The following is a 25,664-nucleotide window of genomic DNA, read 5'->3' on the forward strand; positions in this document are numbered from 1 at the left end:
GACAAAAATCAAATTGTTTTGAAAACTCTACCCCATTCCAGCTAGAATAAGGCTGCGAAGAAATTGCCAGCATGCCCTAAACCAGAGATGGCGAAGCTATGGCACGCATGCCACAGCTGGCACGCGGAGCCCTTTCCGCCAGCATGCAAGCCATAAACCGCCTGATCGCTACTCCCCTCCCCTTGCACAGCCAAACCTGAGAAGGCAGCTGCCGGCATGGTGCTGGCGCTTCAGCAGGCAGATCCAAAGCAGCTGGCACTAGTGGCGGATCCAGAGTGAGGTCTCGAGGCACCTCCGTGCCTGGGATTCCCCCTTCCGCTTGCCACTTCTGGTTCTGCCACTGCCACGCTGTTTTGTTGTTGTGTTTTTTCAGTTTGGGCACACGAGCCCAAAGGTTCTCCACCACTGTCCTAAATCATTCCTATTCTGATCTTGGGTCTTCAAATGTTCTTGGACTAAAACTCCCAGAAATCTTCACCACTCACTGTGATGGCCAGATAGCTGGGAGTTGTAGCTTAAGAACATCCAGAGACACGAGGTTGGAAACCATTGGGTATGTTATTGACTGTACTAGTGATACTGGAAGTAGAGATACTTTTTTCTCTTTTAAAAATATATATGCCAATTCTAATACTATCCATCTTAAAAGGATTGTGAAGAAGGTTGACTCTAAAATTATGAGTGTTCAGTTTTGTCACTTGAGAAATACTTCAGGAGCCAATATGTGAATATCTGAACATCAGCAAAATTGCCATGTAGCAAACGAACTGGACAATCTAATATCAGATATAACACTAATTGATAGTGTGAGAAATTGTTCCAAAAGTATCAAATTTTATTAGTATGCAATATCACTAATATACTTACTACTCCTGCTATGTGCTGTCAAGTCAGAAGTGACTTATAGTTACTTTAGGAGAGCTGTCAAAGTGCAATATTCAATCCTTTAAAAAACCTCTAGTACAGTGGTCCCTTGATTTACCATTGCCCCGCATTACGACGAATCCATTTTACAACAATCTTTTTGCGATCGCAATTGGGAATCAAGGCAATGGGGGAATTTCGCTTTGCGATGATCGGTTCCCTGATTCGGGAACCGATTCTTCGCAAAACAATGTTTTTTAAACAGCTGATCGGCGGTTTCAAAATGGCCACCAGGTAAATAAAATGGCTCCCCGCTGTGTTTAGGGACGGATTCCTCGCTATACAGGTAGCGAAAATGGCCGCCGTATGGAGGATCTTTGCTGGACGGTGAGTTTTAAGCCCATTGGAACGCATTGAAAGGTTTTCAATGCATTTCAATGGGCTTTTTATTTTCGCTTTACGATGTTTTCGCTTAACAGTGATTTTTCCTAGAACGGATTATTGCCGTTAAGCGAGGCACCACTGTATATGAATGTGGAATGAATGTGCTTCTGCATCCACGATTCAAAAAGCCAGGAAATGGCCCAATATTGCTGCACAATGTTGTGCCCATGTTGCCAGCAGGAAAAAGGATGGCAAGCTTTCTAGCAAAGGGCAGCCTGAATGTTGACACCAATGTCAGCATTCAGATGGCCATATAGTATATCCTCTTATGCTCACAATCCACAAAGAGACACCATACAGAAAAATCCCAGAAGCTGACTCCTTTTTTTTCCATCAGTAAACCACTTCTCACTCAAACACAAAGCAACTGTCTGAGCTTTTTTTCAACAAGTGTGAATGAAGATTTTCAACAAGTATGAATGAGTGAGCAGAAGAGGGTATCCTATAGACAGACCAGTGGTTCCCAACCTTGAGTAATCTAGGTGTTCTTGGACTGCAATTCCCAGAAGCCTTCACCACCAGCTATGTTGGGCAGGGTTTCTGGGAACTCCAGTCCAAGAACTCTTGGCTTATTCAAGGCTGGGGACCACTGCATAGATCATCTTGATTGCTTCCACTGGCGTTGTCAACATTCAGACTGCCCTTTGCTCTGTAAAGCTTGGCATCCTTTTTGCTGTTGGCAACAATACTGTGCAGCAATATTGGGTCATTTCCTGGCTTTCTGAATCTTGGATAGAGAATTACAATATCCCACATGCATAAACTGGAGGGTTTTGTTTTTTTTTGAAGAATTGAATAATGTCTTTCTTGACTTTTCAGAACAGGATATTAAAGTTACTTTGCATGTGTACAGGTCCTTTGGGAGAGTAAGACGCCTCTACCTTTTGAAAAGAGCTGACTTTACCCCATTGAAAATGCCTTTTTATGCAAACATGGCAGTCATGGGGTGTCGCAGGTTACTTGGCTCTTATAAAAGGAGTTGTTACTCAAAAAAGTTGGAAACATAGTCATGAATACAATTTTATTAACAGATCATCATTTACATATAAAAAGTAAGAAGCAAGGAGACAGAGAAAATATTTCACATGTAGCAAACAAACTGTGCTGTACTGATCTATTAAGCACAGAATCCAGGATCCAGCAGAAGTATTCCTGCATAGACACTTTATATCCTTTCCTCTACCTTGGTCATGGATGACTACTTGCATGAGAACATGAAAGCCCTACCTCTATTCCTAGCCCTACTGCAGTACTGCACCACCACCAGAGTTTACTTTTCAGGCTTAACACAGATCAATTTCATTTCCTCTACATGGGATGAGACCTTGCAGCAGCTTAGGCCATCAAAGTTGTCTGCATGAGAAATTCTGCAGGCCTGTTCCACACAATGCCTAGAAACAACACTGTCCAAATGTCTTTTCAAAGGCTTGTCCCATTTAGGGCTACTATGCTTTATTGCAAAATAAAAAAACAAAACAGAATGTATGGAACATAAATAAGCAGGAAAAACATACAGTGTCACTTTGAAAGAATGTATTTATTTGAGATCCTGGAAAGCACAATGGGACAGCCGAAAAAGGGGAAATGAAACTCGATGACATCCCCTCCAAACTTAAATAGCATGAGATGTTCCTTCAAGGTCCTCCAATGAATTTTGATATGAGGGGCAGGCTTTGTTAATTTTGAGGTCTGAAATAGAAGATTTTTGAAAAGTAAAACAATAAAAGATTAGACAGCTGTTTCACAAACCATTTCCCCACTCTGCTATTATCCTGGTTTAAGTTGTGGACAGTTTAAGCAAAAATACAGATGCCACACTGATACCTTTATATAAAATTACCTTTGCCGACTAAAAGAAAGTATACACTCAGAATAAGCTTGTGATTAAGTATCAAGTCCCTGTCAACTCCCAGAAAATATTTTTTTAACTTCAAATACTTTGTAGATGTGGCCAGGTACAGGAAGGCAGTTCTTGTCCATCAACCAGCTCACTACTGGCTTATTCAGGTGAACAGCTGATGTGCTTCTCAAGTGCTATACATTGTCAATAATTACTAGTCCACTTCTCAGTAAAACCCCTATTAAGCCAAGAAATCCTAGAAGCAAAACTAAGTTAACATTGCTTCATGACTTGCTTGTCTCCTTGTACAAAAGGATTAAAAATAAGGAAATCAGATTGATGACAAAGTCTGCAGCAGGCTCCTGCCCTTCTATCTGTCCCTCATGCAAGCCCATGCCATAGCTGAACTTGAGTCAAATAGGAACTGGGGTCAAAAGCAAGACTTGCCATGGAAGATATGACACAACAGCCCCTACTTTCGCTGTCAGGTGCCAACATCCTTTAGGATTGCAATAAAACCCTTCCTGTTTAGGTAGACATTTATCCTTTTAGTATACTTATGTGTAAGTGATTTTAGCTTGTATGCTATCACCTTGCACTATGCAAACAACATTTCATTGTGTACACACTGGAGTTTTCCCAGAATTTGCACAAGAAGGTGCCCGGCACTTTCTTTTGCATGTGGAAACCCCACTAAAATTGACAGTGGAGAGGGGAGAGATCCCTACCATGTCCACTTGCAAACCAGAGATTGTGGGTGCTCCATTGGTAGAATGTTACACTGTACCTGAGATGAAAAGGACAATGGCTTTCATCTTAAATTCAGTTGCAAGCGACACTGACTACAGAGTTCATTTACCCCAGAATCATAGAAAAGTAAAGTTGGAAGGGGCCTACAAGGCGATCAAGTCCAACCCCCTGCTCAGTGCAGGAAAACAAAACATATCTGCCAGGTGATTACCTAAGTTTTTCTTGAATGCCTCCAGTGTTGGAGCATTCACCAACTCGCGAGGTAACTGGTTCCACTGTCTTACTGCTCTAACAGTTAGTCCTGATATTCAGCCGAAATCTGGCTTCCTGTAACTTGAGCCCATTGTTGCGTGCCCTATAGATCTTACACCTCCTCTTTATAAAAGGCTTTCAAATATTTGAAAAGTGCTATCATATCACCCCTCAGTCTTCTTTTCTCAAGGCTAAACAATTCTTTCAGTCTTTCCTCATAGGGCTTGGTTTCCAGCCCCCTGATCATCCTTGTCGCTCTCCTCTGAACTTGTTCCAATTTGTTATCATCCTTCTTGAAGTGTGGTGTCCAGAACTGGACACAATACTCAAGGTGAGGCCTAACCAATGCTGAAGAGTGGGGGACTAGCACCTTGTGGGATTTGGAAACTATACTTCTATTAATGCAGCCTAAAATATCATTTGCCTTTTCTGTAGCCACATCACATTGTTGGCTCATATTTAGCTTGTGATCTGCAACAATTCCAAGATCCTTTTTTTGCTCACAGTTTTGGTGAGCCAGATATCCCCGATCTTGTGCAATTGGTTTCTTTTTCCAAGGTGCAGGATTTATCCCTGTTGAGTTTCATTCTGCTGCATTCTGCCCTGTGCTCCATCTTATCAAGGTCATTTTGAATGTTGTTTCTATCTTCTAGGGTATTTGCTATTCCGCCCAATTTGGTATCATTTGCAAATTTGACAACATTCCCTGCACTCCCTCATCCAAGTCATTAATAAAAATATTGAAGATGTAACTCCCTATGCAAGCATTTCTCAATAAAACTCAGATTTAAAGGATTATTTTTGTATCATTTTCAGGTAGAAAAGCATAATTCCTGCTCATTTTTCAAAGTTATTATATTTAAAGGTAAATCTCTACAAAGGAAACAGAGATGAATACTTTCCTTTGTTAAGAAAACTTCAGCTGTTCTAGGCTATTTGGTGTGTAATGATGAACAGGGTGCTTAATTGTTCATCTAAGTTCAAAAGTAAATCACTAGGGCTTGGAGAAGACTAATTGCTCTGTAGTCCACCCTTCGCAGATGACAAAGCAAGGAAAAGGCACAGACAGTGTTTCTGAAGTACAAGGCTTGCCTGAAACTCAGGCTTCTATCCTATAATTTCATTCATTAATTCCATCCTTTGTTCAGCCCCAATAAGTATACTTACAAAGAAGAGGGTATATAAACCCCAAACAAGAATTTAAAATTATTTTTGAGGGCCCATGCTTTCGTCAGTTTGATCCCCTCACTAAATGAACTTTATTTCAAGTTCTCTGGCCTGTAGCGCCGCCTGCTGGTGAATCTTTATAACATTTCCAGCACATTCAGACAAGTTCTTTTTTCCAGCTTAGAAGTATTATGCTATACTACTCAAGGGCAAGAATAAAAAAGTTGTGGATTGTAGATTCCAAAGTATCTTAGAACACAGGGAATTTTTCCCATTTACCTTGTGCAAGAGAGATAAGGGGGAAGAAAAACAGAATGTTAAAAACAGGAGAGAAATAAGGGGGAAAACATGAAATAAAGGTATTTACAATTAGTAGGCCCCACTTTGAAAATTTGGGTGAAAGAGGTGGTGCAGAAAAATTGGAAAAACCAACAAACAAAAATTGACTTGGATCCAGAATTAGAATAAAGTCATTGATTTCAATGGGCCTCCCCTGGCTAAGCCCGAATGTTACCCAGCATTCTTCCTACCTGGTTCCTTTCACTTGTGTGAAGAGGATGACACATTCTTTATTCAAGAGATTGCGTACATTGTATACATTTCCTACAATGAAAAGAACAATAGTTTTATTATAGAACAATCAACTCTTCTAATTTTAGAAATGAGTCTGTTACTGTTTAGTTACAGTCAAGCCAGGAGGGAGATCCTTCTCTTCTTATGTGGCCAACTGGCACTTTTCTTCTACAGCATACCAGGGACCAGGTAAGACTGACAATGTGGGGAGAAGTATTCAAATGCTGCCAGTGTTGACAACAGCTGAGCCTCTGAGGGGAAGCTATTCCTCAGTCAGACTGCTACAGCCAGGAAAGCCCTCCCTCATGTCTCTGCACAATGGCCAGTTCTCAATGGCAGGACGAGGAGGAGGGCTTCACCACCAGTTCATAGTGATCAGGTAGGTATATAATGGGAGAGGCACTCCTTCCAATATCCATATCCTAAGCTGTTTGGGGCTTTGTACGTCACTACCAACAATTTGACCAGAAAGAGTATTAGTGCAAACAAAGGGCACTATAATCTGCACATAGGCTTTGTTCTGTTTTTGCCAATCGTCTCCTGCAAGTTGCAGCATCATATCACTGGGCATTCTGGAGTGTTCTCTTACCCACTGAATGCTTCTATGTGTGAGGGTTCCGTACAGTGGGGTCTTGACTTGAGAACTTAATCTGTATTGGAAGGCGGTTCTCAAGTCAAAAATTTCTCAAGTCAAATCTGCATTTCCCATAGGAATGCATTGAAAACCATTTGATCCGTATCTGCTCTTTTCCATCCATAGAAACTAATGGGAAGCTGCTATTCCGCCTTCGACCACTAGAGGGGGATATTTTGTTTCTTTTTTTCTTAGGTCAAGAAAGGTTCAGGGAAGGCAGGGAAAATACAGTCCAGGCAGTACCAGGCAGTCTGAAGACTGTCTCCCAATCCACTCTCTAAATGCTGGGAGGAGTGAGGAAGCAGACAGGCACCCTTTTCACTGGCCAACAGTTAACTGAAAGTTCAAATTTTGCACTTTCCCTGCCTCCCACATGGTTTTTTTTCAGTTCTTAACTCAAATCTAAGTACGTAAGTCAAGTCAATATTTTCCTATGAGAGTGGTTCTTAAGTCAAAATGTTCTTAACTCAAGCCGTTCTTAAGTCAAGACCCCACTGTATTTTGCTCCAACACTTTATCAATAAACGCACCCACTCTCCTCGGTTTAGAAATGGGGGTAACATTTATTGGGGTATTCAACTACAGTCCAGTGTCAACAAAAGCATTCCAAACGTTCTCCCCTTTTGACAATGGGTCTGAAGGGGGGTTCCAACCTTCTATTTTGAAAGGGTTCTTACCCTGGCTATTCCAGGGCCCGGGCCACTCCGGCGGGGTGTTAGCATTCAGTAATATTCCCTCCTCTCCTTCCAGCAGGGGGATTGTGTCTTCCTCTTGATCGTCCACCCAGTCACACTCCCTGGAGGGGACCCCCCATCTCCCACGGGACTCCAGGATTTCCCTTTGTTGATTCTCCTAAATCCTCCATTCTAGCTTTTCCCTTCGTTCTCTTTCAACTCTCTCTCTTTCCTCTCTCAGCTTCCTCTTCCACTCCTTAGTTTCTAGTTCTCCCCTGGGGCTTAACTCACGCCGCCTACATGTGTCTGCTTCTTCCTTGGGGACCCGCAGTTCCTCCGTCTTTCCCGTCCATGGATCTGCAACCCAGATCCACTCCTAGCCTACTGGCAACTCTCTTTCCCCCTTCGTTATATCCCCCAATCCCGCCTCCACTATCTCCCACCTTTTTTCTCCCGTGCCCGCCAAAGTAGTCCCGGGTTCTGCAACCATAAGTCCCTTCAAATTTCCCGCCAAATTCCCCGGGTCAGGTTCAGGAGGTCTCGTCTTCCGGGGGGGGACTGGTGGGGTCTGGCTCTCTTTCTCAGCGGTTGGCGGGAGGGACGGCACTCCCGAGAGAGGGGTTTCTCTCTCTCCCTCCTTCTTACACTATGGAACACAGGAAATAGCCCTTGGTTATGTAGCTATGCATGACACACACTTGCAACACTGCTGAATAAAATTATCTTCCAAAGTTGCGTACACTTGTCTTTCTAGCTTCATCTTTACTTCAGATCTTCCTGGTTTTTAAAGTGTTCATTTAGTAGATATTAGTACACTTACCTGGTGGAATGAAGAAATAGTCTCCAGTGGTTAGACAGTAATTTTGGTCATACATAGTCAGAAGGAGTTTGCCTTGTGTAACATGAAATACCTTCAGAAAACAAAGCCATGAGCATTATTATTTCAAATGCACAAGCTGGCTGCTGACAATACAGTGACAATCACCCTATTCAGGAATTCAGAAAAGGATTAAATTGAACATGTGAGCAGTCCATCCCACCACCCATCACTGTCTCCACATGAAGAAGTGCAGCCTGGAGAAAAGAGACAGTTTGCTATAGACATTTTCCATATGACCAGGAGCCCTGATTTTTCAATATCTCAAAATACATGGAGAGGCTTTGGATAATAAAGATTTTCTTCTTCAGACAGTCTCTCTTCCTAAAGAAAGGATGATAGGCAAGGCTTTGGGAGTAGAATTTTCTCCAAGCTCACGTATTCAAACTAGTTATTTCTGAGTGTCTGAACAGGGCTTATATTTATTTTGAACCTGAAAACCCATGCACATAAACAGGTTGAAAATACTGAAAAGGCTCACCTTCTTCTATAGTTAGAAGCCCAAGTGACACTATCAAATCAAGAAACCACAAAGATTTAACAAAACACAAAAAACAAAACAAAGAAAAAAACACTAGTGAATATTACCAAATAGGTTAACTAGTATAACGCACAGGTTAGTGGAACACTAGAATGTTCTATCCAGAGCTATCTGGAGTCCTTTCCAGAGGGAGCAGAGACTTCTGAAACTAAAAATGTACATGTAACCTTTCACAGTATATTTTGCTCTCGCTTAACGGGTGCTCCGTTTAGTGACGAAATCACTTAGCAATGACCTTTTGAGTGTTTTTGCGCTTCATTTTGCAATGGTCCCTATGGGCGATTTTCGCTTAGTGATGGTTGGGACCATGCTTCGCATAGCGATTAAATTTTGGGTCCCCTGTTTTGCTTAACGATGGTTTAAACAGCCTAATGTTTGCTGTTTTTTAAATGTTTTCCTGTTATTTATAAAGTTAAAGTTTACTGTTTAAAATGTTTGAAATCATAAAGTACACTTAATAAACCCTTTGTTAACCAAAGTTGACTTTGTTCTGACTCTTTTTAAATTTGTTGTTGGGTTTCAATGCATTTCAATTGGGGAACCGCGTTTCACTTAGCGATGTTTCCTATGGCGATTTTCGCTTAAGGACGCCAATTTGTTCCTATTGGAACGGATTACCCGGTTTTCAATGCATTTCAATGGGAAACTGTGTTTCACTTAGCAATGAAATCGCTTAGCAGCAATTTTTCGGAACAAATTAACATCGCTAAGAGAGGCACCACTGTATATAGTTCTGATGTTACCCTACTCAGATTATGCAGGAACGAAGTAGATTAATTCTCAAAAGTAAAAAAAAAGTCTATCAGTAGAGCGTATCAACAGAGGATGAATGATGCCTGGATAAACACGAAGATACATGCCTGGCTTGCAGAAACAAAACCATGAAACATTTGATGTTCCTGTGGTTTTCCCTGAAGGACATATCTTGTATTCCTAGATATGATTAATTGCATTTCCCTTCTAAATCACCACATGCCCACATTCCCAACAAGCTGCTAGGGTAGGACCTGACAAGAGTGGTCAAACCTATGTTAATTTATCTCAAGTAGTATCATCAAGGTTTAAACAGATAAAACTGTGTCCATCCAATTATCCTCCTCTGCAGGTTAGAACGTGATAATGGCTGATGTTGGGACTGTCACCAGAAAACAGGAGGCACATCTCTCCTCCTCTGTTCTTCCAAGTAGCATCTAAAAATCTAGAATAGGATGTGACTACATTCAAAATCCCTGCTAGCAGCAGCCAAGCAAATAGTGTGACTGGTGAAAGTGGAGGAGGGATAATTGGATGGACACAAGAAAAACCACAGACAGAATGGTATTTTTTAAAAGCTCCGTTCACTACACACAGCAGTTGTCAGAGATCATGCACCATCACCCTGCTCATCCCTAATAAATTGGGATTCCTATGGAATCCTGATTTACTGTATCACAGTCTTGAGATACTTAATCACGGCAATACTTAGCTCATATACTTTAACAACTAAGGGAGGGGGGAGAGAAAGTATGTTAATAGGTTTGGTCATATGTTCAGGAATTTTGTGTCACAGTGGTTAAACTGTAGTATTGCAGCCAAAACTCTGCTCACAACCCGAGTTCTATCGCAGGTAGCTGGCTCAAGGTTCACTCAGCCATCCATCCTTCAGTGGTCAGTAAATTGTGAAAAGTAGTCAAGCTTGCAATTTGTAACCTGCATAACTAAATTGTAAACTGCCCAGAGAGTGCTTTAAGCACCACAGGGCAATATATAAGCAGTACACTTTGCTATATATTAATCTAAATATAAATAGAAAGAACCTGCAAACGCAAAATAACTTCTCATTAAAAAAAGTATGCAATAGCTTATATACTCACCAGTGTATCTGTGTGGGAATACTGATATCCTTTTTCTTTTAATGGTTTCAATATCATTTTGCCAGCAGAAAACCAGGGTGTCGTCAGATATTTATATATGGATACTGATTCATTAAAGATGGAAACCAAGTGTGAACTACCACTTCTCACACATTCTGTTACAATGTCAGAAAAATAAGGTCAGATATATATGTTTTTCCCAGTTTTATTTATATGCAAGAACCAGATTATTGCAAGATAATCCTATGAGATTCTACAGTACAGTGGTGCCCTGCAAGACAATGTTAATTCGTTCAGCGAAAATCGCTGTCTTGTGAAAACACTGTCTTGTGAAATGCAGTTCCCCATTGGAATGCATTGAAATCCATTTAATGCGTTCCAATGGGGACAAATTGTCGTTTTGCAAAAATCGCCCATAGAGAAACCGTTTTGCGAAGCGCCGATCAGCTGTTAAAATTGCTGTCTTGTGAAAATTGGTCTCAAAAACACCCGTTTTGTGAGTCGCAGACCTAGCTGTCAAAATCATCTTGCGAAAATCAGTCCCGGGGAAAAAAAAAAAGTCTTGCGAAGCACCAAGCAAAACATTGTATAGCGAAAATCGCCCATAGGAAACACTGTTTTGCAAAGTGCTATAGCAATCACAAAAACTCATTGTCATGCGGATTCATCGTTTTGTGAGGTAATTGTCTAGCGGGGCACCACTGTATACTGAAAAACTGTGTTATAGGCAGTGCAAACTATCAATGCATTTCATAGAAACAAATATATTCTGGAGGTAAAATACAAAAAGCAGAGTATTCAAAAGCTGAAATACAAGAAGTCGAAGTATGGTATGATTTGTATGTCTAGGGGGAGAAAAAGATTGAAATGGTCACCATGTTTCCTTTAAAAATCCAAGATCAGGATAGAATTAGATTATTCTGTCCTTGCTGTAGAAATATTTAAGTGTGTGTTCACTCACAGCACTCACCTAGAAGAATCTCTTGATTAGATTCTGCATCAAACACAACCACTGGTTGAGATGGATCTTTTAAGGAAACCACTGAGTCACCCAGCATGTCCTCTGCAAAACAGAAGTTCAGAGAATGGAATTCCAGACCATAGTGTGGTCTTAACAACATAAAAGGCAAGACAAGAAGCCAATCTCCTGAGAATTCTTTATTAGTGTAATTATTTAATAAATATTTACAGTAATTACAGTGGATTCTTCATCTGCTAAAGTAAGTCTGTGTATTTAAAAGAACTGTTTCAGTCTGTGCAGCAAACAGATATTCAGTCAAGTCAAACATAGGCCAGCCATCGGAGAAAATGAAAATGCAACTAAAATAGTTGCAAAACAGCTTCCAAGCTGAGATTGCTTGATGACATCTTGGGCAATAACCAATTACCACCATGCATAGTTGGGTTTTGCTACAAAATGCAGAACTACTTCTCCCCAACCTAAGCTTAATACAAGTTCAAGCAACCTACTGAGTGTAGTACAGATGCTTCCCAAGCAGTCCCACTTCTATATAAAGACCTGCCATCAATGTCAGGATTTTTGACTATCCAGTCTTTTCAGACAATACCAACACCAATGCTGGCATGTGGGTTTTGAGTAGGACTGATTCCATGCAGGTCATCATTTCAACCTATCTGCCAGTCTCTTGAACACCACCTCTAACAACAGATTTCCCTCAGCAATAAGGGACCTCCTTCTAGGTCAGTATTCTGAAGCCTATAAAGAAAGGGGTACACTTGCACAACGATGAGTAAGGTCTCCCTGCTCCTGATGAATATATGATTCCGAGTAATCCTTAAGTATTCCAGTTCTCTGCAATTCTGATAGACATACCAATCTCCTCAACAGGCTTTTTTGTCTTTCTAGGTTTAGGTTTTCTGAGTTCTTTCTGTTCAGGTGATATTATGCCACCAACCACAAAGCCTCCTGAAACAAACATAGTAGTAAGGAATTATTTTTACATAATAATGATTTAAAATTACTTTGTGTAAATCAAAGCCACATGAACAAGTGAGGTGACAGTGTAAACTACAGCAGATCAGTTCTTATCAATCTATATATACCCTTGAAAATAATCTCCCCTCAGAATGTACGGCAGTTAGTACATTTTCCTTCTGAATACCTCTACTCAATGCTGTGTCTATTTCACAAATTCATGGGCACACTTATTAAACAGAGGAACAAAAATTTAGCAGACAGTATACAATGTGGGGTGGTTTTCTAGAGATAATTTAGCTTCCATCACTGACAGTCAGTCAAGGGAGGTGGAGTCCCTCTGCCATTATTGGAACATGCTGCAAACAAGTTGCAAAGGCATGGGGCATGCCAGCCATCTTAACATGATGCAGTTGCTCAGTTAGTAGCAGCACACAGGAAAGGTATATGGCCATGCTCACAGTGCCTGACCAATGCAAACAGCCCCACATAAATTAGATAACAATACAGTATCCAAGTAATAATAGCAATATGCCCCATCTGGTGGTAAAAAAAATACATAGTGTTAAAATATATTGTTACACTATATCAACCTTATATCAATAAAAGACAATTTTAAAACAGTCCAGTCAAATGTAGGTGTGGTTGGACAGTGTCACCGAAGCTACCAACATGAATTTGACCCAACTCCAGGAGGCAGTGGAATACAGGAGGGCCTGGCATGCTCTGGTCCATGGGGTCACGTAGAGTCAGACACGACTTAAGAACTAAACAACAACAAAATGTAGGCATTATGGCATTTGCTGTACAAAGTATTTTGCTTTGTATAAAAATTAAGACCTGACGGTCTTGTCTTGTAATTCACACGTTCTCCTCGCCAATACTCCAGTGGTTTCATACGCATCCTTTTGGTTCGACGGACATTGGGCGTATGAGTAGGCAACACTGGCAAACAAGAAATAAAACTATCTGAGTAAGACAAGTCCAGAAGGAGCTGAACAGAAAGAACACAAGAAAATGGAGGACATTCTGGGCCTATGATATCTACGGGGCATTCCTGTGAGGCCAGCTTCTTGTTACCTCTTGCTGAGCAGAAACCCCTGCCAATGTAGTAAAGCAGGATCTCACTATATGTGTAACTGTTACCACTAAGCAAGTAGTAACCTCCAGGAAGACAACCTGCCCCCTCCCACAGATATGCATGCATAATTTTGTTGCTGCTGCTATTATTGTTGTTGGACATCAATTATTGTTGCTGCTACTATTATTGTTGTTGGACTGGGAAAAATGTGATGTAAACTATTGATCTATTTATACCATCTCCCTAATTTTCATCTTGTAAACAGACCATAGGAAGAAAGTGCTAATTGGCGATTGTATTGTTTTTTATAAAGTTCACTTCCCTTTTAAGCAGGGAAATAATCTTACCCAGTTTGTGCTTTAGTGAATTTGATACCAGTTCATCCGTATCTTCCACCAGGTCTCCAGATTCACCTTTTAAAAAAGAAAGAGATCTTAGGAACTTCTGGATTCAGTACTTTAGAAGTATTTCATCTAGGTGAATTATTACTAGATTCCATTTATATCAAACATTACAAACTCACTAAAAATCTGAATGAACCTATTCAACAACATCATAAATCCATCCAACACTGCCTTCTCAGTATGGGCTTGACAGGACAGAGGGACTGTGAAAGAAGCAACTCTTCTGCCTGGTTCAGTGTGTAGCTCGATAGATTCATGTATAAATGAAATGCAACAAACTGAAGTGTAGCCCAGGTAAAAGAATTCTAAAACTCAAGTCCTGAAAACTCACAACATTTACATGTTCCTATTGCCACAATTAGCAGAATACTGCCATTTTTACATGAATGCAATTGGCATAAATTTTGCTAGTGAATTGCTACAGATTAAGAAGCTGTTGTGCACAACAGCAAATACATCCTCTAATTCATTAACTTGCAACAATTCCATAATGAGATTTAAACCAATTCCATTATGCCAGGGGACATCAACTAAGGATTTTGATCAATGTTTTCTATACTTTGGATCTTCATGCCCTATATTAATTCAAGTCTTCCAAAAACATCAAGTTTACAAATGTGGAATATTGTGCTCTTGTACCCACAATTCGAAAAGCCAGGAAATAGCCCAATATTACTGTACAATGTTGTTGAGAACATCAGTGGCAGCAGTCAAGATCCACAGTCAAGGTCTGAAACCATTTTTCAAAGGCAGCCACATCTAGAATGTGTTATAGCACCGTATATGCCGCCGTACACTGCGACGGGACGTATTAGACGACCCCCCCAAAATGCGGCGCTGGGAAGAGTCTTGGGGGGGCGGTGGCAGGAGAAGGAGGAGGAGGAGGAAGAGAGAAAGCAGGGCATGGCGGGCTTCCCTCCCTCCATCTGCCTGCCTGACTGACTGTGTTCCTCCCTGGCGGCGGCAGAAGGAGGAGGAGGAGAAAGAGGGAAAGCGAGGGGATGGAAGGCGCGTGAGCACGCACCGCTTCCCTTCCTCCATCTCCCTGCGCGGCCCCACATCACTCTCTCGGCGGCGACAGCTCCCTCCCTCCCGGCGGTGAGAGGAAGAGGAGGAGGAAGAGGAGGAAGAAGAGGGGAAACGCGGGGGGCGGGCGCGCAAACGCGCGCCGCTTCCCTCCATCCATCCCTTCCTCCCCGGCCAGCGCGGCCCCGCATCACTCTCACAGCGGTGGCTCCTTCCTGGCACCCGGCGTACAAGACGGGCCCCCCAACTGGAGGCATGTTTTGCGGGGCCCAAAACTCGTCTTGTACGCCAGCATATACGGTAATCCAAATGGGATATAATTAAGTCCTGTGTCACTGCAGCCAAGTCAAACATGTCAAGGAATGGACACAGCTGGTGCATGAGCTTTAATTTTGCAAATGCACTCTTAGCTACCACAAAACTGGGATACCAAGGTTCAGGGATGAATCCAGGACAATACCCAAGGTGTGAACCTCTGTTTGAAGGGAAAATGTAACCCTATCTAACACAGGATGGGTGCGTATTCACTGATCCAACCAGGAGCACCTGTGTCTTGCCATGATTATGCTTCAATTTTATATATGTTTGTCTGTTAATAAACTGTTAAATCTATTTTCAAATGCTTGAAATACAAATGAACTTTGAAATGTATTTGTATCCATTTGTAAATTCTCCAAAATACTAAAAGAGTAACTTTTGCCTGAATAAGTAAGATAATAATTGTATGGAAATAATATTTCCACAACAAGTATTGCCATATACAGTGGGGTCTTGACTTGAGAACTTAATCCGTATTGGAAGGCGGTTCTCAAGTCAAAAAGTCTGTAAGTCAAGTCTCCATTGATCTACAGTGCATTGAAAACCGATTAATCCCGTAACAGGCCGTTTTTGTTCCATTTTGGTTTTTTTCTGGTCTGTAAGTCAAATCTCAGTCTGCAAGTCAAACCTAAATTTTGCGGCCAGAGAAGTCTGTAACTCAAAAAGTCTGTAAGTCAAGCCGTCTGTAAGTCAAGGGCCCACTGTATAATGATAATGTGCTAATGTGCTATTGTTATATTTTGGAGGATAAATAATAATAATAGTAAGGAATGGTAGCAGCAGCAATAGTAATAGGAGAAGCAGTATTTTTTTTAAAGAGCAGCAAGGACATTTTTTATTTTTAAAAAATCCAGTTTTTTAGTACTCTGACATCTCCATCCCAGCCAGAGAGCCAGGATTGGGCATGCATTTAGCTGAAGAGAAGCTAATTACTATAAAAGCTGTAAATAACACACTTTTCACTTAGAAACATAATGGAAGCTACAAGAGAGCAAGCATAATGTTAGACTATGAGAATTCCATCACTTCTTCAGACATGGGTCTGGAAGGGGAGTTGCTTCTGTAGAAGTGCCTAGGAACTTGCATTTTTGCTTGCCAAATGAAACTATATATACAGTGGTGCCTCGACTTACAAACATCTGTACTTATGAACATTTTTACTTACGAACAGTCCCGTTCACAAAATTTTGCTTTGACTTGTGAACGGAGCTTTGACATACAAATGGAAAAAGGCAGGAGAAAAAGGTGGTCAATTCAAATTTCTAACTGTAGGTGGTGACGAGGCTGCTTTTTTGTACTGTAGCTCTTTCACTTTCGGCAGTTCAAGAGTCTGTCGTTGTTGTCGGAGGCTTGGGGCTGCCTCCTTCTGCTTCAGAGTGTGTGTGTGTGTGTCTGCAGGGAGGTAATCTGCTGTTTTCTCCTTTTTAAAAACTGTTCTGGGTGGGTTTTGGCTGGGACAGGTATATTCCTGTGCTGTGTTATTGGTGGCTTTACTGTTTATTTTTGGAGTTTTTTTTCCTTAAAGCCTCAGCAACTGAGATGGCTTTACTGTTTGTTTTTGGAGTTCTTTTTTTTCCCTAAAGCTCCAGCGCCTTCCGACCGGGCTTGCTGTGTTCTTTTTAATTTTGGGGGGATTTTTTTCCTTTGGCCAGAACGGATCAATCGGCTTTCAATGCATTCCTATGGGAAATGGTGCTTCGACTTACAAACACTTTTGACTTACGAATGCCATTCCAATATGGATTAATTTCGTAAGTCGAGGCACCACTGTACAAGCTTAAAGTACAAAAAACCACAAACAATAATAGTTTATTTCTATCTATCTACTTCTGTATATGTTTCAGTGTTAGTTTTCACAGTTTGAAAGACATTTCTACAGGCACTTTCCCTGTGTCAGAGACAATGAGTTGTAAGCAACAAAACCTCACACTGAAACACGTTTGTTAATCTTGAATGCAACACAATACTTTTGTTTTTGTTTTACAAGAGTAGCACAGCTATCTCTCTGATAAATATATACCATGATACTTAGTACAAAAAACACAGAACAGAGAAAATCGGCATCATTAAGCCTTACCTGAACTTAAATCCTTCCGATTAGATGATCTGTCATGGTCAGAAGTTATTTCAGTACTACTAACTGGGCCACTAAAAAGGGAATGGGCCATGTTTAGATGAGGTAGAGACATTAAAGAGAAAGCTCTGAACAATATTGAAATGATTATCATTATAAATCAATAAACCGTTGTCTTGCAGCCAAAACTGTGCTCATGACCTGGGGTTCAATCCCAAGTGCAGTCATATTTTTCAAAAGGAATATTATACCTTAACCTTAGCAAAAATGGCAAAGAAAAAAAATTAAAGTCTGCCACCAGACATTTCGAGAAAGCCATATGCAAAAAAAGAGAAGAGAACAACATAAATTTTTCCCAAGACAGAGAATTCTGAGTATCAATGTTGAAACAATTTAGAGAAAAATTCTGATATTTCAGAATTTTTGAATAAGGGAAATTACCTGATATTGTTCATATTTACATCTGGTGCACAAGAATATCTAAAATAAAACAAATTGTTAAGAAGCTTTCTGAAAGTAGATATCCCACATAACCACTGCATGCAACTTGCCAAGGACTTCACAGAACAAGCTGTTGAAAAGTTTCTACCATGTTTCCCTGAAAATAAGACAGGGCCTTATATTAATTTTTGCTCCAAAAAGGCATTTGGGCTTATTTTAAGGTGCTATTTTAGTTTTTTCATGTACAACAATCTACGTTAATTCAAATACAGTCATGTCCTCTTTTTCTGGTTGCTGCACAATGGCGGAGGGCAGGATTTCACTTAACTGAGGTTTATTTTTGGGGTAGAGGTTCTATCATGAGCATCCTGAAAAATCATACTAGGCATTATTTTCAGGTCAGGTCTTATTTTCAGGGAAACAGGATATCTAAGCTTAATGACACCTACCAGGAATAGTAAACACTGGGTTTTAGGTTTCAGAAATTAACATTTAAGCAACTACAAAAGTTATTCATCACACAATTTGGGACAAAACCTAAAGGCTACCTTGGCTGTTCGTTCAATTATTGGTCTTACACAGGTTCCAGCTCACCTGGATGTAGACATAGCCAACTAATATACAGCTGTAGGGAACCTACACATTCAAGTCATGCTCTACAGTTAAAATATGGCAACAAGAAATTCTTGTGTAGTTCCTGTTCTCATATATCACAACAACAAAGCCTTGTAGCCCTGCAAAAACACATACATTTAAGGCAATATAAAGTTTTGTGGAGGAGTTCAGTCTTTATAAAGATTAGTCTACAAGATGGCAGAGACCTGTTTGTTCCTCTCCCATCCTGAATACTACTATTCTTATCCCTTTATTCTATGTGTTTTCCTCTCAGATATGATCTGCAAGAGCCCTAGAAAAGCATACATCCACACATTCCAGATAAAATGGGAAATGGTGGACAACTTGTTGAGACCCAGTCTGTTATCCAGAAGCCCACTAAAAAGAAAGGCATAAGAAATTAGCAGAGAAAATAGGTATTGGTGGTAATTAGCTGGAATGTCCTAGGAAAACAGTACAAACAGAGGAGAAAAGCAAAATATTTAAAAATATAATCAGTCTGAGACTCAGGAATTGTGGAGATATTAATTTCACAGTTGCAAGGAGAAGTCAAATAACTGGCAGTCCTACAGTTTCTTAGATATGAAGAGCACTACTAAAAGAAACTAAACACAATACACTCAAACTGGTTTTTTTTTTTTTTTTTTTTGGTCGGTTCTTCCAGCAGTGGCTTATTTTGGCTTGGACCACTTTGGTTATGACCCGCTGTGAATCAGGTATAGAGCAGAAGCCCACTCAGAAAATTTGAAGCTTTGTAAGTTTCTCCTCTGAGCATTATGGGAAAACTGTGGCAAAAGGGACTTTGACAGAGGGACAGTTCCACTCCTCCAGTGATTTTCAGATATGGGGAAGCCCATCCCTACCAAAGAGCCTTGGATGACATCTGCTGCAACTCATTCTGAAGGTCTGTGTATTGGAGGCAGCTGTCAAAACATGAAAGTAGCCTGAAGATTTCTGGAGTAGGCTGCATTTTCAAAAGCCTACTTTTGAAGAGATCCAGACACCTCCAAATCAACATCCTTTGGTTTAGAACTCATTATTTGTCTGTAATGGATTAATATCCATACGCAATGAAAACCAAACCTACACTGAAGATGAACACTATTTCCAGCAATAAGAATGAGGAATAAACTATTACTGAACTAGCCAAATTAATACAAATTTAAAAGAATGAAAAAACTTACAACGAATGTGTGTTGCTGTTTTGCTGTTTCACAGAAGCATTTAATTCCTTCTCTGTCAGATCATATTCAGAAGAATCCTCTTGATCAGATGCACCTCCACAATTGTCGCTTCCAGGAGTGACTAAAAAAGCCTTCCTTCTTTTTTGATGTGGCTTCTTTCCTGAACGATTTATTTGTTGTATTTCATTAAGAGGATGGTTTTCATCCTCTTCGTTACACTGTTCATCTCCATGCTCACTTTGAAAGCTCTCTTCCGAATCCAGGATCCTGTTCTTCCTTCTAGTGATTTTAACAATGGATCCTTTAACATTATTTCTCCGAGTCTGCAATGGTTTTTCAGATGATATAAGTATTTGAGAATTTTCCTTTCCAAACAATTTGGTAGGGGTTCTGACTGTCTGTTGTGCTGTTGATCCTACTGAACAAATAGGTTTCAAGGTAGAAATTGTGTCCTTAGAGTGCATGTTTGTATCATGAGACGACTGACTGTCTTCTGAGACTAAGATTGCAGTTCCACATTCTTGGTGCTCTTTGTTCTGCATTTTTACTGATGGTTTTGCTTTTGAATTTGTTTGTTTCACAGTTCTTTTCCTGATAGATGAACAACTTGCACTTATAATAGGTTGCAAAAAACTATTGTTCTGTTTCAAAGATGCATGGTCCTCTGTCAGGCTTCCAACTTGAGAGTCCCTGTTATTTATTTCAACTGATGTATCATCTTTGGAAAGTTCTTGCTGTCTCCACAACCGTGATTTCTCACCTACTGTGGACATTGTTTCATTAGTCCCCGACACATTCTGCAATCCATCAGTTCTTTCTGAAACATTAGTTGACTTAATCTCAGTTTGGTTTATTGGGGTTGGTGTAATAGGTTTCTGTGATTCTCTTTTACTTTTACTTTTCACACCATGCTGTCTGGTTCCCTTTTTTTGTTGAGATGTTACAGTTTTTGAGCTGTCCTTCCTTGGTTTGGGGCTTTTTTTAGATGATGAAATCCAAGAAGTGGAAGGCATTCCAAACGATTCCTCTATTAAAAAATCACATTCATCTTCTGGCTCTACGTTAGATGCATTTCTAGTAAGAAAAGATAAGTTGTTGGATTTCTTAGCTGTATTTCTAGTAAGAAAAGATATAATTTTTATATATATTTTTGTTTTCTTAAAGGACAATTCAGAAAGTGCAGGTAGATTCTCTAACAGCCCTTCATACAAGGCAAAGAAAAAAAATCAATTATTTTAATGTAACGATACAGTGCATTGGTGATGGTTTATTAGAGTTTTAAATATATATTTCTTCTCCTGCTCCTCTGCTGGGGAGCAGAGGGAGTATTCAATTTCTTGAAGTGTCTTGATTATTAAGCTACTTCACAATTTCGGAAGTTCAAAACGGAAGAACCCAGACCAAATAGGGTTGTCCACATTCCAATAAGCCATTTTAATGCAAGGATCAAACTAAATGGCATACCACACCTCCACCTCATCCCACATGACCCTAACTAGCCCACACAAGTTCACTCCAATATGATCAGCATAAAGCCCTGACTTCCAGCTGCTTACCGTTCTGTAAAAGAACACATTATAGCTTCCACTGATACCAGAGACTCGGATATCTGTTTTTTACTTGAAGATGTAGCTGAACATTCTGCTTCTTCAACAGAAACTTCCTTCACTTCTTTACTTGAATGATACCTCTCAGATTCTCCAGCATCTATGCTGTTCTTCAAATCCATTTCACATACCTCATCTTCAGACTGAACTCTACATACAGGGGCAGAAGGGAGACAAAAATTAAGCTACTTATAATTATCAAAATTTAAAACTTATCCTGGAACCTTCCCCATAGAAACATGCCTCCGTAATTTTCTTAATTGTAGATCAAACTTAATCTCTCTTGCCCTCCTTTCAATGAGGTTCATGTTATTCATTTTTACTGAAAACCTATTGCTTAAATTTATTTTTTGTAAGCCAACTTTATATAGCTACTCTAAGCCAGAGAGGAAATAGTGTGTAATTTGACAGTAAGCCTATGGATGTGACAGAAACTGCTCAAATTTTATGGACCCCAAAACAAAGATAGCACTGCACTATCAAACAATTCACTGCAACAATGAGAATGAGACATAAGAAAGCAATAAATCTCAGCATTCTTCAAAAGCTACTAATTCTACAGAACAATACCATGCAGCCAGTCATGTGTACAAGGATCCATAGGCTAATCCTTATTCAGGTGTTATAGCCTGTAAGTGGGTATGGTTTTAACCACATATATGCCACACATTCTATATGCCATCAACCTGCATGTTGAGCAGATCTTTATGTGTTCAGTAGTGAACGAACTTCTAAATATAGTTGGTTCAATGTACTTACACTATTTTCCCAGGGACATCTCCTGTCTTATGAAGGCTTCTAATCAAAGAAATGAAGTGAGCACATTCTGCCAAATTTGCTTAATGGTGCATTTTTTAAATTGACGTTTAGGTATCTAATGTGTACCCTATGTCTCTGTGCTTGAGGTAGGGCCCTATCTGCTTTTAAACTATAATGCCTGAATAAGGCTCTAGAATGTCTCAGATAAGTAGGTCAGAAATTTAAGGACTAGTAAAAACAGGAGTCTACAAAGGGACTTAAATATGACAAGTTCTCATATGCTGAATGTAATGATGATGATGTTTTATCAAGTCAATTCTGACTTACAGCAATCCTTTTCAGGGTTTTCTAGATAGAGAGTATGAAGTGGTTTATCATTCCCTTCTTCTGATTGCAACCTTGGCTGAACAGCTCAGTAGTTTAGGGAGCTGGCTGCAGAGGTAGAGGTTGGGAACTTAATTCCTCACTGTTTCTTGTGAGTAGAGCCAGTCTTCCCAGACTTGGGCAAATTGAATTGTCCCAGGATGCCCCCCCCCCCGAAAGAAAAGAATGGTAAGGAGGAATGAATAGCTTATGACTTATTTTTGCTTAGATGAACATCCTTTAAAGACACATCTCCTTAAAGAAAATAGTTACCCTCCACTCTCTACAAATGCTGTCATCATGTAAGACTCTACAGTTGGGTGTAGTACATCCCTTGGTGGCTCCAAAACCTCAAATCTATCATGGATTTAAATTTATATCTTTTAAAACTGTGTTTTTAAAACTTAGAAGGCTGATAGTGATGTTGTACCCTCTTTATCATCTTCCCCCAAAATGCCTTTAGCACCATGTGTTCCAGAAGCATTCTTCAGTACCGAACATGCAAAAAAGAGGAAAAGGTAATCTTTCTAAAGGTGCATTCTAGAAGATCTGCCTGAGTTGGGAAGCATTCTGGAAGATTAGAAGGGGTAGCAGGACACCTTGGAGGCCTAGAGTATCTTTTGTGCATGTGCATGATTTTTCTGCCTGTGTGGCCTTGGGCAATTTGCACAGTCCCAGGGTGCCAGCAGAAGAAGGGAATGGTAAACCACTTCTGAGCACTCCATAACTAGAAAACTCTGTCACCGTAAACAAAACTTTGGCGGCATACAATTAATAATAACAATAATTTATTGTCATTATAAGTATATACACAGTATACCCATACAACGAACTTCACAGACACCCAGAGACCAGACACATGCACACACATAAAATTCCCCAAACACTCCCCACCCACTAAAAGTCCCCCACTAAAAATACAAACATCTACACCGCAGGCCAAGTAACACAGTCCAACTAATTATTCACTACTGGTGGTCGTTAAGCTCATTATTAATTGCAATTATAGTTCTGGGGTAAAAACTATTGAGAAAACGTGTGGTCCGAGTCTTAATTGTTCTATATCTTCTGCCAAACAGTAACAGTTCAAAAAAGTTATATTATTATATTACTATTATGACTTGTCTGGGATTTGGGGGTTCTTCAATTTAATGCGGTGTATGCTCTTCCTAGTATTTTTGTCTGAATTTTTAGATATTGGTAAGTAATGCATTTTGCCTAGATTTTATCTTTGCGTATGGCATCCATCACCATCTTGCCTTCTGTGAAAAGAGTATTTTCTCGTGCACTATGGAGAGGAAAACTGATTTGGTACTTAGGACTCAGACTATTCTTCTTTGTCCTCAGTTATTTGTAATTCTTTCAAATATTTCTATCCTACCTTTCTCTCCAAAAGGGAGAATATTCAGGTTCTTCTATACTCAATCCTTCTATAGCCTCTGATAAACATCAAATGCATATGGCACCTTCAAACTACCATAATTCTTGTGGGATATGCTTTCAAGGCCTATAGCCCAATTTATCAGATGCATGAAATTTTATCTTCATTTGGAATATCTATATTGATATATATACACAAAATATATTGTAGTTTGGGTGCTTGTATCATTTTCTCTATTTTTGAAAAATGTTGAAGGGAGATTGTTTTATGCCCAGATCACTAATAATAAAATCTTTATTACGATGTTGTCTGGTTCTAGTTTTGATTCTTTACCCACCCTCTTCCATTTTTAAAATTGTTTAGTTTTTAACTGTTAAACGAAGCATGTTGCTACATCTGTAATTCTGGGTGCATTTGCAATTATTGTTCGAATCAGACAGCTGTTGAATTAAATTTCATATATATGCTAAACAATAAAACTCTGGCTGAAATCCAGTAATATATTGCAACTAGCATAGGTCCATTGATTTGGTGAGTCTAGGTAAAGGTAAAGGTTCCCCTTGACAATTTTTGTCCAGTCGTGTTCGACTCTAGGGGGCGGTGCTCATCCCTGGTTCCAAGCCATAGAGCCAGCGTTTTGTCTGAAGACAATCTTCTGTGGTCACGTGGCCAGTGCGACTTAGACACGGAATGCTGTTACCTTCCCACCAAGGTGGTCCCTATTTATCTACTTGCACTTGCATGCTTTTGAACCGCTAGGTTGGCGGGAGCTGGGACAAGCGCCGGGAGCTCACTCCGTCACGTGGATTCGATCTTACGACTGCTTGGTCTTCTGACCCTGCAGCACAGGCTTCTGCGGTTTAGCCCGCAGCACCACCACGTCCCTTTGGTGAGTCTACTCCTCTGTGAATTCCAATTATTCAATGGCCATACTGTAGTGATAACTTAGTCCTGGACTTCAGTCTTTATGTACTACACAAAGTACATAATGACTTTGATCTAGACTTAGTCATACTTTGAGTGGAGCCACTGAAATAAGTGGATCCTGCATTTGTAATTTTGTGTCCTCAAAGTCTTAATGTACATTAAGATCTGAAAAGAAATTAAGAATGATATATTTCAACTTCCCCCAAAATTCCATTTAAAAATAACATCCAAAACCCACATGCATACAAAGATAGTACTTTCCTATGGATTCAATATAGTTTGGAGAAAATACATCTCTAAAAACCATCCTGTTAAATGCCAGAAAACACTGTTTTGTTGTACTTCTGAAGCTATTAGGGAGCCATAAACATCGCGTGGCATAAAAAGGCAAAATCCATCCATTGGACGGCTAACGAAGCATTGACTAAACAATCCTATCATCTATTACTTCAGAAAACAAAGTAAGTTAAGCTATTGTGGCAAAGGCAGCAAAAGAGTCCTTTAATATTTTAAAGACTAACAAGTTTTATCTGGTGAGTTTTTTACACAGGTTGCACTAGTTCATCAGATACAATATAAGATGCGGTTAACTACGTACTCCGTAGCATTTTTAAATTATGCAGAAAGAGAAATACAGCTATACAATTTTCAATTCTGAAGTAACTTACATTCCTTCACACAACTTCCCTTCCATCAGAAGAGCAGGTGATCCTAAGGATATCATATCAATATCGTCATCTAGAGAGCAGAGAGAAGATTTAAACATAGCTTAAACAACAGTGTTGTTAACACGGACTGAACTTTTTTCACTTGATCAAAATCTACAATCTTTTAAGGCTATCTGAGCCAGACTGGCATGTCTGTCCCCCACTGCAAGAAGCTCCCATGCTTCCATTTGTTCTGCCAAAAGTAGCTAGAAGTCACTGCTGTTGCATCAGTTTAAATAATACTGTAGTATTATTTTGAGTAGTGGATGGTGCAACCTTGCATGGTAACTGAGGCCAGGAAGATAATGGATTAGAGGGCTGCTAGCTGCTCTGAAAAGTCAAAAGATGAGGGGGACAGCTGGTCTCAATATT

General features: G+C 40.0%; 1 protein-coding gene across 1 annotated transcript in view; it reads right to left on the bottom strand.

Moving 5' to 3' along the window:
- Window positions 1-2,315: 2,315 nt before the first annotated feature.
- The window catches only part of CENPC (centromere protein C), a 42,566-nt gene continuing 19,217 nt past the window's right edge, over window positions 2,316-25,664 (bottom strand). The window contains exons 6-18 of the mRNA XM_078377663.1: window positions 25,254-25,323; window positions 21,105-21,305; window positions 19,549-20,664; window positions 17,750-17,788; window positions 17,312-17,382; window positions 13,834-13,899; window positions 13,246-13,350; window positions 12,304-12,396; window positions 11,440-11,532; window positions 10,470-10,624; window positions 8,019-8,109; window positions 5,848-5,920; window positions 2,316-2,997 (exon numbers count right to left, since the gene is read on the bottom strand). Coding sequence (XP_078233789.1) covers window positions 2,985-2,997; window positions 5,848-5,920; window positions 8,019-8,109; window positions 10,470-10,624; window positions 11,440-11,532; window positions 12,304-12,396; window positions 13,246-13,350; window positions 13,834-13,899; window positions 17,312-17,382; window positions 17,750-17,788; window positions 19,549-20,664; window positions 21,105-21,305; window positions 25,254-25,323 — 2,186 coding nt within the window. The 3' untranslated portion in view covers window positions 2,316-2,984. The remainder of the gene's footprint in view (window positions 2,998-5,847; window positions 5,921-8,018; window positions 8,110-10,469; window positions 10,625-11,439; window positions 11,533-12,303; window positions 12,397-13,245; window positions 13,351-13,833; window positions 13,900-17,311; window positions 17,383-17,749; window positions 17,789-19,548; window positions 20,665-21,104; window positions 21,306-25,253; window positions 25,324-25,664) is intronic.

This window comes from Pogona vitticeps, chromosome 6 (genome assembly GCF_051106095.1).
Source record: "Pogona vitticeps strain Pit_001003342236 chromosome 6, PviZW2.1, whole genome shotgun sequence".
NCBI classification, from domain to species: domain Eukaryota; kingdom Metazoa; phylum Chordata; class Lepidosauria; order Squamata; family Agamidae; genus Pogona; species Pogona vitticeps.